This window comes from Ceratotherium simum, chromosome 35, assembly GCF_057802395.1.
Source record: "Ceratotherium simum simum isolate JZ-2026a chromosome 35, ASM5780239v1, whole genome shotgun sequence".
NCBI classification, from domain to species: Eukaryota; Metazoa; Chordata; class Mammalia; order Perissodactyla; family Rhinocerotidae; genus Ceratotherium; species Ceratotherium simum.
This window is the reverse complement of record NC_141934.1, coordinates 20,613,335-20,629,088: the sequence shown is the minus strand read 5'-3', so window position 1 is coordinate 20,629,088 and position 15,754 is coordinate 20,613,335. Positions and strand designations below refer to the sequence as shown.

Genomic DNA, 15,754 nt, shown 5'->3' with positions numbered 1-15,754 from the left:
TCTCTGTCTGTGTCCCCAACGAGAAGGGGGGCTCCTTGAGGACAGGACCACTTCTGCCTCAGACACCACTGCATCCCTAGCTCGGGGCCCAGGGCACGTGCTCCAAAAACATATGTGGACAATGCTATGTCCAGCTCTCGGTATGTGCCTGGACCACAGTCAGCGCTCGGCAAATGGCACTTAGTGGGACTGAGAGGAGCTGTGGGGTCACGGCTAAGAGCACAGACCTGGGAGCTGGTGGCTTTGGGTCACACACCCACTCTCTCCAGAGGTGTGACCTTGCATAAGTCACTCAACCTCTGTGTGCTTCCTTCCTTCTATCTAGAAAGGGAACGACAGTAACAGTGCCCACTTGCAGGACGATTATGAGAATTAATGCACAGAAGCCCGTTAGAACAGTGCCCGGGCCTGTAGCCATCAATAATAGTCTCATCAGTCTTAACATCACCTACGGGTGCCCACACTGCCCAGCCAGGCCTTGACGAGAAATCCAGGGGAAAACATCATAAATCCCTAACCCTGCAGGCCCAAAGCCATGAGGGTAGGACAGCGACTACAGGGAGCCCACGGCTCTCCTGCCTCCCTGCCTGCAGGGTGGGCTGCCTGCTCTGAGAAGCACAGCCAGCAACACACCTGAGTCCGGAGACCAGGTCCCTGCTGTCCACATGCCCTGGAGAAGCTTCTGTTCCCCGAGTGGCCAGGCCTGGCCCTGCTGGGGCCCATGCCCGCGTCCAGAGAGGCGCGGAGACAGCCAAGAACCATGGCGACAAAGCCAAAGGTCATTTTTAAAAGCACTTCTGCTCCTGCCCCCAGTAGGGAGACAAAAGACTAAAAAGAAAAAATGAGGTATTGTGAAACTCAAACACATGTTTGCCAACAAAATCACCAGGAACTAGAAAAAGAGGGAAGAAGAAAGAGAGCAGGGCCGGTGGGTGTGTGGGGAGGAAGGATTTAAAGCAAGGTGGGCTGGCGGGGCCGGGAGAGGCAGGAAGAATGTGCCTCCATCTGTAGTTAGCACAATAAAATCCAGTCACGCGGCGTCACATGGGGCTTTATTATAATCAGGCCGCAGAATTCGCCGAGGCTCCCTCCCCTTTCCAGCTCTCGGCGAGGAAGGCTGACAGCACAGACTGTTATCAGTTGTGAGCAGCTTTTCAGGACTTCCCCCCACTCGGAGCCCTTTATCTGGAGGTGAGGGTCTTGGTTGTGGGGAGATAAAACACACCATCCCCCTCCCTCTAGACTGGTACAGAGAATGGAAGGCTTTGGAGAAGGGAAGCGGGGGGAACCTCTGTCCACTCCTCTCCTGCTCGCCTGCCTCGGAGCCTCTAAATCCAGGGCTGGGGGCTGGCTGAGTCCCTGAGCAATGGGGATGGGGTCCGGGGAAGCTTCAGGAACAATGTGGATAGGGCGGGCGTGGGGGAGGAGCGGGTGGAAAGGGACAGCACAGGGGACAGGGAGGGACTGTCTATGTGGTACGTGTAAAAAAGGAACAGAAGGGGCAGACAGAGGCTGGGAGAGCAGCTCTGGGGGCGTCCACCCACCAGCGTGTGACTCAGTGAGGCTTGAAATCAGCTCAGACGGACAATTTCCTTGTCCACGATCAGCTGGGCCCTGGCTCCCGCCCCAGGGCCTCCTCTGTGAGTCAGGGTCAGACCCTGGAAACCTACACCGAGAGGAGAGGTAGGGCCTATGGGACAGCCTGTCTGGGATGCTCTCAACCCTGGAGCCAGGCTCGGAAACCAGGGAACCCCAGGGGCAGGTGGGGCGGGACTCTAACTTCAGAGCCGGTACACTATCTCTGTGAAGCCTCCCTCATGGTCTAGAACATTTCTGTACCCAGGGCCACTTCTCTTCCTAGTGTGACATCTCAGCTGTCCCCACCAGCCTAGAGGTTCTGGGGAAGAAGGGCTGTGTGGCGCCCATCTTGTCACTCCAGCTCCACGGCTGACAGCTGAGGGCTGGGCTCACAGATGAACTAAAGGCCGTCCACTCCGGCTCACGCTGCTGTATTGACAACAGGGGCGGAGTAGTGACCTCACTACACTCTCACTGAAGTGTTGAGAGGTCGGTCCAGTGATCACGCTCATTTTACAGACGCAGATGCTGAGCCCAGAGAAGGACAACGGCTTGCCCAGTCACAGGGCTGGGAGAGGACACGGAAGACAGTGATCCCCTGGGGGCTGTAAGCCTCACATTCTGAGGAACTAAAGGGCTTCGCGCAGGGCCCAGCAGGGAGGACATGCTGCCTGTGCCCCGGGGTTCACTCAGCACACACTTGCTGCTCTCCTACCAGGCACTGGGTCCTCTCTCGGGTGCCAGGGTACAGCGGGGAGCACGCAGACAAGGTACCCGCCTTGTGGAACCGACATTCCAGTGGGAAATTCACAGACAAACACCAAGGAAATGAACCCGCCCCAGTGCAGTTCCGGGAAGTGAAAAGCGTTTGAAACAAAGTAAAGCCTAAGTTGAGGGGGGGTATAAACAGGTACCCACAACGGGAGCCGTGACTGTCACTGTGATTGCGATGTCACCATCCCCATTCCCGCTCTGATGCTGGGGTAACTTCCCACATGGCCAAGCTCCTCCCGTGTGCAGAGGCCTGGGACACGAGGAAAAGTGTGGCCCACGCCTCCCCTCACGGGCACAGAGAGAGGCACAGGACATTCACCCCCTCATCACAGCATCATCGAGCTACTCCTGCCTGGGGCCTCCCGGGGCGCCAGGCACCCAGCAGCGGGTGAGACGGCCGCTCTGCCCTCACGGCTCGCCGTCTGGTGGAGACGGATATAAACAAGTAAAACGAACGCGTAAATAGAATAAACACACCTTGTGACAAGAGTTCCAGAAGAACAGAAGAGAGGGAAGGGAGGGCAGCACCAGGACACGCGGCAGCCGTCCACTGGGGTGGCGCCATGCTCAGCGGTCCTGCCGAAGCAGGCAGGACAGGCCTCTGCCGGACTCGATTCCAGGGCCCGCACTTCCGCACAGCTTTGTGCTTTAAAGGAGGACTTGCTTTTGGCCACAAAATATGAGTCAGGTTCAAGTTGAGTAAGTGAAGTGAAGGCCAAGGTAGCTGATGATTTTGGGGTGACGGCTAGTTAGGAACAATCCATGACAACACAGAGAGAACTCTTTGGTGGAAGCAAAGCAGGTTGGGAAGGGACTCTAATCAAATCTGTGGACGAACTAACTCATCCCCAGGGGCTAGTGAGGGGCTCTAAGAGGTTCACACCCCAAGGACCGGGATGCTTTCAGAGCCTCCAAGAGCAGAGACGGAAGCATTCTCCTTCCTGCCTGGAACAAGGCTTCCAGACCAGTGGTTCCCAAATGCCTTGTACCGACTGGCCCAGTCCTGAGGAAGGTTTTACCCACACACAATGAGACGAGACATGCAGACGCCTGGGGAGGTTTACGGACAGTGAGGTCTATTTGATTAAAGGATTGTTCTTCAATCTGAGAATTCTGCTCCCCCCACATTTCTTTTTCCTGTAAAATACACCCATTCTTTTATGAGCACAATGGAGATGATACATGGGAGACTTACTTTTTTAATCCTTATTTTAATAAACCGGTAACCCCATGGTGGGGTGGGAGTGGGGGATATTAGTGATGGGCAACATCTTAATATCTGGGTAAAGGACTGCCAGGGTCCTTTTCAGAACTTCTCTGAAGATCTTTGATTCTAAGATGCGGTCATGGTCCCCAGGAGTGGTTCTCAACTGGGGGCTACACCGCCCTCTAGAGGGCATCTGGGAATGGGGGGATGTTTCCGGTTGTCACAACCACTGGGGGCGCTCCTGACATTCAGCGGGCGGGGTCGAGGGATGCAGAATGTCTTACAATTTGCAAAACAGTCCCGATAGGGAAGAATCGTGCTGCCCTAAGTACCAGTGGTACCCCCTCCCCTCCAAGTGTGAAGCATTAGCTCCGGGCTGGGGCCACTGTCCCTTCCCCTTCCTGCCCTTGCAGGTGCTGGACACCAGAGGGCGCCATACAATTCCAAGGACCCTGAAGAATAAACATCGTCACCAGCCATCCCCACCGGCAAGGCATCCCAGTGGATGCAGGAAATGAGAAGGTTGTTTTCACTTGCTCTGTTCTGAATCCCCATTGACAGAGTCTAGTTTTTTTAAAACCTTTAATCGACAAGCTAAAAAGTCGACTACCTTATGTTGCACCCATATTGTTTATGCTCTATTTTTTTAAGAACACTTTACGTGCCTATAAAATCCAAGAGTGTGAGATGCACAGTTCTCCAGGATGAATAAAGAACTTTAAACCGAATACCTGATAAACAATCAGTGCTGTCCCTCGCCCTCCTTCCTCCCCTCGCCCACCGTCTCAGGACACCCTGACCTCAGACTCCACTCTTACCCGTCTCTGGCTCCATCCTGTCCTTTTCCGCGGGATCCGCTGGTGCGTCTTGGGGTTCTTTCTTCTGCGGGGCTGAGCTGGAGAAGACGCCCACTGGAGCCCACTCCAGATACAGGGGGACGTGGTGAAACTACAGAGACAGAGGAGGGGGTAGGGCCTCAGTCCCTCACGCAGAGGAAGAGCCCGGGGCTCAGAGTGTAGGGGTGAGTCACCGGGAAAGGGGAGCCGGGAGGAGGAGCACAGCCTAGAACTTTGTGCTGCCTGATCCCTGAGAACACCACGGGGGCCCTGCTGCAGCTCGGGTAGAGGCCTGACCACGTGTTGTCACCGGACACACTTGTGTCCCGTGTTTCCTCTCACCAGAGCATGACTGGGGAGCGGGAGGGACGGCGGAGCAGAACCACCATCAACAGGCAGCATTCCTGGAGGAAGAACATGCCTTCTCTCCCACCACATACACACACTCATGGGCAGGGCACGTGCACATGTGTGCTGGCAGAAATAAATTTTCTTCCAAAAAACGATAAACAAGACACTGACAAATAGTCTGCAGAGCGTTAAAGTGCCTGATAAACAGAAGCTACCTTTAGTGGGTTGAATGGTGGCCCCCCAAAAGATGTGTCCACGTCCTAACCCCCAGAATCTGCTAATGTGACCATGTTTAAAAAAACGGGTCTTTGCTAACGTCATTAAGTGAAGGATCTTGAGATGAGATCATCCTGGATTATTTGGGTGGGCCCTAAATCCGAGGACAAGTGTCTTTATCGGAGAAAGGCAGAGGGAGATTTGAGATGGAGGAAAGGAGAGGCCACGTGAGATGGAGGCAGAGACTGGAGTAATGCGGCCACAAGCCAGGGGACACCTGGCGCCACCAGAAGCTGGAAGAGGCAGGAAGGACTCTCCCCTGGAGCCTTCAGAGGGACCACGGCCCTGCCGACACCTGGATTTCAGACTTCCGACCTCCAGAACCATGAAGGATTAAATTTCTGTTGTTTTAAGCCACTAAGTTTGTGGTAACTTGTTACAGCACCCACAAGAAACTAATATACTAATAATATTAACACGTGTGTGTGTGTGTGTGTATACATATATATATATATATATATATATATATTTTTTTTTTTTTTTCTTTTTACTAAGGCATAGGAGACAGCCTACCCACAGAATTGACTTTTAACTTACCACAGGTCCAAGATAACAAAAGAACCAAGAATGACAGTTCAAATCACGTGGGAATAGAAAGTCGGGGAAAGCCAGAGTTGGGCGAGGAGCCGAGGCGGGCTTTCCGGAGGGTGGTTAGCGCATCCCCCTCACCTGCTCCCATGCTGTGGAGTCCTCAGGGGCGGGATGACATTTACAACCAGGAGAGAGACAAGAAGTCTTCAGCTGAGCCCCCACGTGCGGGGTCTCTGCTGAGACTGGACACTGAACCCCCGCTCCTCCCCCTGAAGCAGGTCTCGGGGCCCTTACCTTGGAATAGGCCAGATGTCTGAAGGCCTGGCGGGCCTCCAGCGGTTCCAGGAACTCCACGATGGCGGTGATGCCGCCCTCGGGCAGCAGCACGCGGCCCAGGCTGCCGAATCGGCCGAAGGTCTCCTGCAGCTCGGCCGCCAGGGTGCCCGCCGGGAGGTTCTTCACCAGGATCACGGTCTTGCTTCGCTCCGCTGCGGCCTGCAGGGAGATGAACACACGTGGGCCCACAGGAGGGCAGGTCCCGGGCCCCTGACACAGCACTGATGTGTGGTCGACTCCAGACCAGGCGCCCCTTGGGAACAGTTAGTGGGCACCTAGGAAGCGGGCCCAGGAGACCCACCCTCTCGGGCACGGCGCTCCGTGGGTGAGAGGCAGCCCACGGAGTGGATGAGGGTGAGGGCTCCAAAGCTTGACCCCGCGTCAAATCCCGGCCCCTCCACTCCTGAGCCACAGTGGATTTTGACAGTGCCCAACCACAGCCCTCGCTGGACCTTCCAGAGCATTCCCGCCCCGAATGCCAATGGCAGGATCTGCATCTCCGTGCCGAGCGCCCTTCTCGGGAACTGCACGTGCCAGGCGGGAAGTGCCGAGGAGCTCACACCCCTGGGAGCAGCCCTGGCTCTGAGGACTCGGTGCAGCCCTTGTCCTCCGGGCGGGACAGTTCTGAGACAGGAGTTCCGCAGTGTCCCCCCGATAAAGCTCCAGCCCGCCGCTACACCAGCGGTGCGTAATAAGCGCGCCCTGTACTGTCTCCTTTCCCCTCTTGGCCTTTCTCACCAGTGTTTTCGGCCCTGCCCAGTAAACCACTTGCACTTGAGTCTTTGTCTCAAAGTCTGCTCTTGGAAGAACCCAAACTAAGATGCTCGATATAGGACCCTGAGCAACGTACCTAACTGTGCCTCAGCCCCTCCCCTCACACAAGGACACAGCACCTGTTTCACAGGGTCACTCCAGGAAAGGATTTCATCAAATGGCTTAATACGAGCAAAGTGCATATAGTATAAGCACTCTGTAAACATCAGCAAGTATTTTATTAAAAAACAATGTTGGAAGGGTATAAAAGAGCCAAAAAAAATATCACGGAAAAACTCCAGGCACATGGAGTATCTGGGTACGAGCTCAGCTCAGCTACTAATCTAACCCGAAACCTTGAGTCAACTGCTTTCCCCGTGAGCCTTGCTTTCTCATCCGCAAAATGGGCTAATGCTAACACCCATTCTGTCGGCCTCGCGGGGTTGTTGTGACAAGCAATTGAGATGAGGGGGTGGAAGCCGTCTGCAGGTGGGGAGGGCCGGGGACCAGTGGGCTTGTTAGGCGCAACCCAGGCTGCGGGGTGTAATGGTTAGGGGCACGGACTCTGGGGCTCGCGTGCAAACCCAGCTCCACCAGTGACCAGCTGTGTGACCAGAGCCAGTGACTCCACCTCTGTGACCGTGGTCCCTCTGTACAATGGGAGCACACAAGTGCTGCTTCCCCAGGGTTATTATGAGAGCTAGATGAGGTAATAAAACACATGAACTTATAAAGAGTGCTTCGGTAAGTCCTAATAAATGTTACCTATGCGTACATGTATTTAATTTATCCATCCATCCATCATCCATCCACCCATCCACCCCACTTTCCATCCGCCCATCCACCCACCCTTCCATCTACTTGCTTACCTCCCCCCCACCCTCCCAGCCCTCCCTCCCGCCCATCAGGTTAAGGTAACACTGAGGCCTGGTCAGGCTGAGGAAAGAGCTGTTTGGGGTCAGAAGCCCTGAGACTTAGTCCAGGCTCCTGCCACAGACTCACTGTTTGACCTCTAAGCCACCTCTGCCCTCTGTGGGCCTCAGTTTCCCAGTGTGTAACACGAAGGGGAGGATGCCAGGTGGCCTCACGGTCCCCTCTAAACTTAATCATTCGAAACCTAAGAGTCCCTTCCTGGTGGAGAACAAGCACACAGAGGCGCTGAACTCTCTCCTACGGGGTTCCAGAAGGGTCTAAAGCCCTATACAGGCGCTCCTAGGAGGGGAACAGGATGTTTGGCGCCCCTCTGATCTGTGTGGAGAAACCGTGGGTTTCAAGGTGGCCCTCTTGTATACGGCCCCCCAGAGACACCATCAGGGTCAGATGGGCCCCTTGTCTGAGCCCATATGATGCTTCTTACTTTCTTTAGGGACAATTTAAAAGTTAATGATAATCATCCTTGAAAGGCCAGATCCTCAAACCCATCAGCATCTCACTGATCTGGAGCTCCACTCCCAGCTCTCCACGGCTGGTGGCTGAGCACCCGGTCGGCTCGCTAAGCCTGGGAGTGAGTACCCACCTGGCTGAAGGAATCCAGACTGACTCCGTTGTCGATGAGGAAGCGTCGCACTTCTTGGACGAGCTGGGTCTCCCCCAGGGCCACGCGCACGGCCACGCTGCCCTTGGTCTCCTGTGGGAGCAAGGAGAGGAAGAGGCCCTGTCGGCTGTCGGGCAGGTGACAGCCCTCCCACCTCCCAACAGCCCGAGAAGGAGGGTCGGATGGAGATGGGCCAGCCAATGCCCCTCGCCTACCCACTGACTCGACGGCTCCGGCCTCTGCGTCTCTCACAGTAAATCAAGGACCCCACGCCCGCCTCTCCAGCCTCTCCCTCCCTCCACTGCAGTTGTTCGGGTCTCTTTGCTGCTCCTCCCACACTCCAGGCTCACCCCCACCCTAGGAGCAAGCCTGCCTGCCTGCACGGCTCTCAGCCCACACTCCTCATCCCATTCAACTTCTCCTCCAATGTCACTCCGCTGACCAGCCCCTCCTCTCACACCCTAGACCCCTACTCAGCTTAACTGTTCTCCGTAGCCATCACCCCAACATGCTGCACTTTGTTGACTTCTTAGTGTCTTCCTCCACTAGGAGGCATCAGAAGAGCAGGACCGTTTCTCTTTAGTGCTCTGTGGCACTCCCGGTGCTGAGAGAGTGCTGTGGGATCTGAGCTGGCTGCAGCCCTCCCAACTGGCTGAGGTCTAGAGCTCTGCTGCCCCATATATGGCCACGAGCCCTTGAAACGTGGCACATCCGAACTGAGAAGTGTGTGAGGGTAAAACACACACTGGATTCTGAACACTTAATGAGAAAAAGGAACGCAAAATATCTTGTCATTTTTTACACTGCATATATGTTGGAATGATAATATCTTGGCTATACTAAATTAAATAAAACAGATTAAATTTAATTGTGCCTGTTTCTTTTTGCCTTTTAAAATGTGGCCACTAGGACGTTTACAATTACATCCAGAGCTCACATTTTATTTCTAATGGATAGCGCTGACCTGGAGCGTCAGGCAGAAGGAGTAAACGAGAGAGGGTTGACGAGTTTATGGGCCAAATCCCTGGATATCCTTTGCTGATTGGCTGAAAAACCAGTTTCGCCTAAGATGCACCTAGCCGTGGTCTAACTGAAGACATACGGGTTTAAAGGACAGAATGTGATCTGGAGGAGCCAGAGAGGTGGACCTGGAAAAATCAGGAGGAATAAGGTTAGACCCGGGAGAGGAGGAGGGACAGAGACCAACTACTCCCCTCTCTTAGTCTCAAAGACCCGGGCCGGCCAGGCTGAGGAAGTGGGGGGACAACCCTTGGAGAGGTGTGCGCTGCAGCTCAGAGCGAGGGCGCCCGAGTCAGGCAGACCTGATATGATCCCACCTCCTCCTCTCTCCAGGTATGTGACCCTGGGCATGTTACTTTGCGTGCCTGGGCCTCGGTTTGGTCCTCTGGAAAGTGAGGTTGGTAGGGGCACCCAGCCCCTGGGGCTGTGGTAAGAAGTAGCCCACAGCCAAGCGCTCCAGGAGGCGGCCTGAAGACCTCATCATCAGCCACACTCTCTGGCCTGCCCTATACAAGCCCACGAGGAGCCGGGGCTGGAGGGTGGACGGGCTGTTTCCAGAGGGGCGGCACCAGAGGATGCCCATGACGTCAGCCTCCGAGGCCCAAGCTCACAGATGCCTGAGCACGACGCCCCTGCCCTGCCCTTCTCCTCTTGTGTGTGGCCCCGAGCCGGGATGCATCGGATGGGCCCCTCACGCACGTGGTCAAACACTTGGCTCTTGGTGGCGCTGTACTTCTGTGCGATGGCGTCGGCCACTGCGTTGGGGCCCATGAACAGTGTGTTCCAGTTGTGAGAGCTGAAAGGAGAGGCAGAACAGGGAGGTCAGATCTCGGATGAAGGAGTGGAACACTGTTTCAGTGCAAAACCTCTAAGAAATGAGCCCGTCGGCCTGCCTCTCTAAGCCCCTAAGCCTCCTCCTTCCCCCAGTTACCCAGTGTGGGCCCAGCACCCGGAGCCTGAAGACAAGGAGAGTGACGAAGACACCAACAGTCCCTCTCACTTGTCAAGCGCTTACTCTCTGCCAGGGTCTGAGCACTTTGAACTCACTGAATCCTCACAACACCACAAAAGTAAGGCACCACTGTGACTCTCCCCATTCAGCAGATGAGGAAACTGAGGCTCAGCAAGGTTATGGACGAGAGGCTGAACCCATCGCAAGGAGCCAGGGCACCCAGGGGCTGGGAGAGGGCAGGGCGAGGGCAGCAGTGCCGGGGTCGGGGCCCCGAGGCTGGGAGCGGGTAAGGACCTGGAGCTGCTGGCTTTGTCTTTAGACTCCTTCTTCTTCTTGTAAGACAACGATCCCAGGGCGTTGGCCTCCTCGCTGGCTTCCTTCTTGATGGTAGATGGTAACAGGTGGAGCATCCTGCCCTGGAGGGGGCCAGGGGAAGGGGGTAAGAGAGGAAGGGGGAGGCGCTTCCACACCCTGCCACAGGATGTCGGCCACCCCGCGAGCAGGCTGGACCCAGGGCTGAAACCCTGATGGGAAGATGGGGCCTCGGGCAGAACGACCACACGGCCCTGTGACAACAGGGACCTGACAGTGTGATGGGGCCATCTGACACAGCCTCACAGGGAAATGGACCAGTTCATAAGGGACACCTGCAGCACCCCCCTCCAAGCCGGGCCATCTTTCCCTGCACCCGGAAGTCCCCGCATGCGAGCTCCACGCGGGCAGGAGCCAGGCCTGGCGTGGTGACCACAAGATCAATAAATCATGAACGAACGCATGAGGAAAAGGGAAAGGGAGGCGAGGCAGCCTGGGGCTTGAGCACGTGCACTAAGCACGTTACGTGGCGACACTGGGAAAAAAGAGAAGAGTTTCTGACATTCTACTGTGGCCATTTAATATGACCGTGTCAGAACTCCTTCCTTCCTTACCCCTTTTCCACGTACTTCTGGAGATGGAGAGCATACTTATTTACGTCACAAACACTTTCTGAGAGCCTACTATGTGCCAGGGGCTAGGTGCTAATGACAGATCAGTGAACAGAACAGACCAGGGCCCTGCCCCAGGGCACCACCCTCTAGGAGCTCGTGTGAGGAGGTGGTTGGTGTGTCTTCGGGTGTGTTTTCTTAGGCCCAAAATGTGGGTACACGTGCCTACACTTGCACACGCATGCACACACACCTCCCCCCCCAGCCTCTCTCAATCCCCTGAGCCCAGCAGCCCCCCGCCAGCCACGTGCAGTCACCTGGAACACCTGCCCATCCACCTCCGCGTAGGCCTTCACGGCGTGCTCGGGGAACATGAAGGTGACGAAGGCGAAGCCCTTGGGTTTCTTGGTCAGGCCATCGATGGGGTAATGGAGCTCAGACAGGGGACCTGAGAACAGGAGAGGTGTCAGTGTCCTGCACGCTGGGCCCGAGTGCTGGGGGAGAAAAGTGCTGGGCACTCGTCAGGCGATGGGTTTTAACTGGTGAGAGCATCAGGCTGCCACTCTGGGTCGGCTGCAGCCACTCACTCGGCCCAAGGAAGACGTGGCAAGGGGCTGCCGTGAGACCGCCTCAGAGGTCAAGCGTGTCCTTTCACAATCCTTTATGTGTCTATTCTAAAAAGCAGAGGTGCCTGGACTGGATCCTGCCTCCCCCACCTACTACCTGTGTGGCCTTGGGTGAGCCACTAGCCCCCACGTGCCTCAGCCTTCTCATCTGTAAAATGGCCTAACAGAGGACCTAGCTCACAGGGCAGCTGGAGGGTAACTGCATTGATACCTGCTACAACGTTAGTGCCATCTAAGTATTTGCTCTGAGATGATTACTACACTCAAAGGACACCCTTTCTGAATCGGTTTCCGCTCTCAACACCAGGGTGTGTGCCCCCCTCGGTCTTTGTCTTCCCAAATCGGTACTTGCAGTCTATTGTTGATCCCCTCTCCTGTGCGGCCCAGCCCGTTATGTAAACCAGGGCACCGGCATGGGTGGAAGGATCCAGAGAGCAGTGGACACAGGCTGGGAGGTTACAGCAATTTGCCTGATGGCAGAGTCCTACTTGGGGCCTCCGTGTCCCCACAACAGGCACTCAACCAAGCTCTGATCCTCCATGACCCAGAGCTGGCCTCCAAAGAGAAGTGGGGAGACGCTCCAGGGATAAAAGCATCAGTATCTCACCCCCATTCTGAACCCAACTTCCTTCCCTTCAACAACCATGACCTTACAAACAAATACAGCGCTGTGTGCCAAGTTGAACTATGGGCCTTCAAGTTCACGTCCTGCGAAATTATAGCAACAATGACAACAGTAAAAATAACCTGCGCTATCAAATCTATGTGGATGCTCGGTCTGCACGGCAAGGCTATTTAGACAGCAGAGGCTCAGACGGAGGAGCATTATTACACTCACACCTCTACAGTCACTGGACTTCCAATACTGAGTAGCAAGAGTTCGGACTGCAAGGGGTATCTCAGAAAAGTGGATCCAGATCTCGTCAGTTCCGAGTTCAGAGAGCAAGAGCTAAGAGGTTCGGGTTCAGACAGCACGAGACGCCTGTACTGTGGCCTTTTACTACGAGCTCTGCGGTACACACCCTGTTTGAATCCTTGAGCAGCTCAGGGATCGTTAGCCCCATTTTACTGATGAGAAAACTGAGACAAGGGGGTGAGGTCATTAGCCCGAGGTCAAGAGCTGATGGGAGGCAGACGGGACTTGAACGCAGGCTGCCTGCTCTCCCCCACTGCTCTGTGGTGTGTGCCCCGAGCCAGGGGCCGCGCCCCCACCCCCTACCGTATCTGGAGAAGAGCTTCTCCAGGTCCTCCTCGGAGCTGGTGTAGGGCAGGTTTCGCACGAAGAGCCTCCCGGAGTCAGCCAGGCCCTCCTCCTCTTCGTTCTCCCCGAGTGTGCGGCCTTGCCAGGGCTTGGCGCTATTCTTCAGGGGCTCCTTGGCCGTGGGGACGTTCTTTTCCCTGAACACCTCGATGTAGCGTCCACCTGCAGGAGAGCAGTCAGGGCTCTGAAGGGAGGCCTGGAACCTGCCCGGGACTCCCGGCTGGCAATTCCAAACTCTTCTTTGCTGCCTTCCAGAGGCCACGGCAAAGGCAGCTGATTACAGCCCCCGACACCAGGCTCTAACTGAGCTGACAGCCTGAGCCAATGCCGGAACCGGAAGACCCTTTCACTGAATCCCACTCTTCTGCAAGTTCAGTTCAACCCTGAGAGGAGCCTGCCTGGGCCATCCCAATCCACAGTGCTGCCTCCTCTAAATCCCAGGGCACGTTCCTTGGCACTGCTCACTGCTGGGCTCTAGGAAAGGCATCATGTGACGACCCAACACTGCAGAGTCACCTTGTACCGTCAACGAACTGTTTACATGCACTGCCAGGTGTGTCTACTAGAACATGACTATCACTGTCTCCACACGCACACAGTAGGTGCTCAATAAATACCTACTGCCTGACATGCTAACAGTAGGTGCTCAATAAATACCTACGGCCTGACTTGCTAACAAGACTCCTTAGGTTTCCCACCTTCCCTGACAGAACTCGTGTCTTCACTAGGTATCAGTGGCTGGATCTGAATCACTTGTCCACGCCAGGGAAAGATCAAAGATCGCCCCCTCAGATGTCGTTCAGGCGGCCTCCTGACTCCAGGAACTCGTACTTGCTGTTCCCTGGACTGGAACAGCCTGCCCCACAAAGCCTGAGCTTGCTCCCTCTACTCTTCGGGTTTCGCTCCAATGTCACCTTCTCAGTGAGGCCCAAGTGGACACAATCCTGTTCAGAAGCACACCTCCTCCAGCCCCGGCCCTCTCTGCTCTGCATTTTCCCACAGCGCGGCTCATTCGATCACAGCCCATCTCTCCTGCTCTGTGTTGGCTCCAGGACAGCAGGGATCTTGGGCTCTTCTGCTCACTGCTGTATCCCCAGTGCCTAGAATGGTGCCCCGCACATAGCAGACCCTCAAGAACTATCTGTGGAGTCAGTGAAGGCATGCACGAAGCCCTCCACCACGCAGAGACGGCACTGGCCCGGCGTCCTCACCCATGTATTCTCTGTTGCATTTCAGGGCTTTCTTCACTTCCGCCTCGCTGCTGAAATCCACAAAGACGTACCCTGAGAGAAGACAACGACAGGTGAAATCTGCAGGCCCTGCAGACACTCGTGGTGGTCACCAAGGAATACCCACACTGTGCTGGCTGTTTCGGGGGATTTGAGCAAAAATAAGGAAAAACCTCTATTTTTGCCAAATCTCTAAAAGACAAACACACTCCCTCCCACAACCCTGGCCAAATTTCCCTTCGCGGGGAGCGTTTAGACCCGGTAGCGTGGTTGTATGAAGATGCTGGACTACAGGAGTCAGAGACACAGGGGGCCTTCACCTCCCAGCCTCACTCCACCCTGACCAGGGCCTGCTCCGTGGCCTTCTCTGGAGGAGACGTGCCCGTGGTGGCCGTGTTGTGACCCAGCTCAGCACGAGGGGGGCCATCTCCACAGCAACTCTGCCTAGGAGGGCCTGAGGGCCTGAGGGCCTGGCTTACTTAGAAACAAACATGGGGGGTCTTTCCCAGGGCACAGCAGGCCTCACATCCTCGACCTCACCAGGCCTCAACCCCGTGAGGCAGTAGAGCAGGCATCATGGCTGTAACCTGGTCCAAAGCCCACAGGGTTTTGGCCTCTATTACAAGGCTATTTAGATTCTGCCCCGGGATCTGTCCCTCAGCAGCCAGGGGACAGCTCTGAATCACATCACGCCTCCCCTTGCTCTAAGCGCCCAGTGGGCCCCTGCACCCAGGCTGAAGGCCAGTTATTACTGAGCCCCCAGGCCAGGGGGCCGGGCCCTGCCTCCTCTCCAGCTCTTCTGTGGGGACATCCTGCTGCTCCTCAAAAGCGTCATGCTCAGACACCAGCACTCTCCAGCTCCAGGGCCTCCAACACGGTTTTCTCTCAGCCCCGAGAGCTCCAACACGCTCCTTCCTGGTCCCCCTGGCCAACCCCTGCTCACCCTTCTGGTCTCTGAAGTGCCGTGAAGGCAGGGGTGCCACCACCGCCACCACCAATATGAACAACAGTCTCACAGCATGTGCAATAGGTGTTTAGCATTGTTCTGATGCCACACATGTAGTAACTCATGGAATCCTCACAACTTAAGGAGATGGACTGCCCTATTGCACAGATGAAGAAACGAGGCTAGGTCCCTGGTCCAAGGTCACAGGGCTCATAAGTGGCCAAGTGGGGATCTGAACCCAGGCAGGGGCTCTTTGCTCCTCCCTATACTGCACTCGCAGAGGTTTGCAAGGAATGAGATGGTTGGCTGAATGGATCTGCCTGGTCAGCAGGGTTTTAGTGCTCGGAGGAGAGTACAGACCCTCGAAGGTGACGACACCACCCTAACACAGGGACATTTCCTACCTAGACTCTATCCCCGGCAGATCCCAACTGCTCTGCCCATGCCAGCGTCTTCCTGCCAAGGAAGCCTGCACGCCCAGTACTGCCAGGCCGCCCCGTGGCCAGAGGGCCTTCGTGTGGTTCTCTGAAGAGCGCCAACCCAGCCTGGCCAGCAAGTAGGCACAGGCAGGCTCCCACCTCTCCAAGCTCACACTCCTCCTTCCAGAATGTTCCCCACCTC

The 15,754-nt window shown here is 55.8% G+C and overlaps 1 protein-coding gene across 4 annotated transcripts in view; it reads right to left on the bottom strand.

Annotated features, from left to right (window-relative positions):
* Positions 1-15,754, bottom strand: part of RBM19 (RNA binding motif protein 19) — a 147,220-nt gene that overhangs the window by 116,894 nt on the left and 14,572 nt on the right. For all 4 annotated transcript variants that reach the window (XM_087424165.1, XM_087424167.1, XM_014787086.2 and 1 more), the window contains exons 9-16: positions 14,170-14,241; positions 12,917-13,120; positions 11,389-11,519; positions 10,443-10,564; positions 9,896-9,992; positions 8,159-8,269; positions 5,848-6,048; positions 4,378-4,507 (exon numbers count right to left, since the gene is read on the bottom strand). In XM_087424165.1, the coding sequence (XP_087280291.1) occupies positions 4,378-4,507; positions 5,848-6,048; positions 8,159-8,269; positions 9,896-9,992; positions 10,443-10,564; positions 11,389-11,519; positions 12,917-13,120; positions 14,170-14,241 (1,068 nt within the window). The remainder of the gene's footprint in view (positions 1-4,377; positions 4,508-5,847; positions 6,049-8,158; positions 8,270-9,895; positions 9,993-10,442; positions 10,565-11,388; positions 11,520-12,916; positions 13,121-14,169; positions 14,242-15,754) is intronic.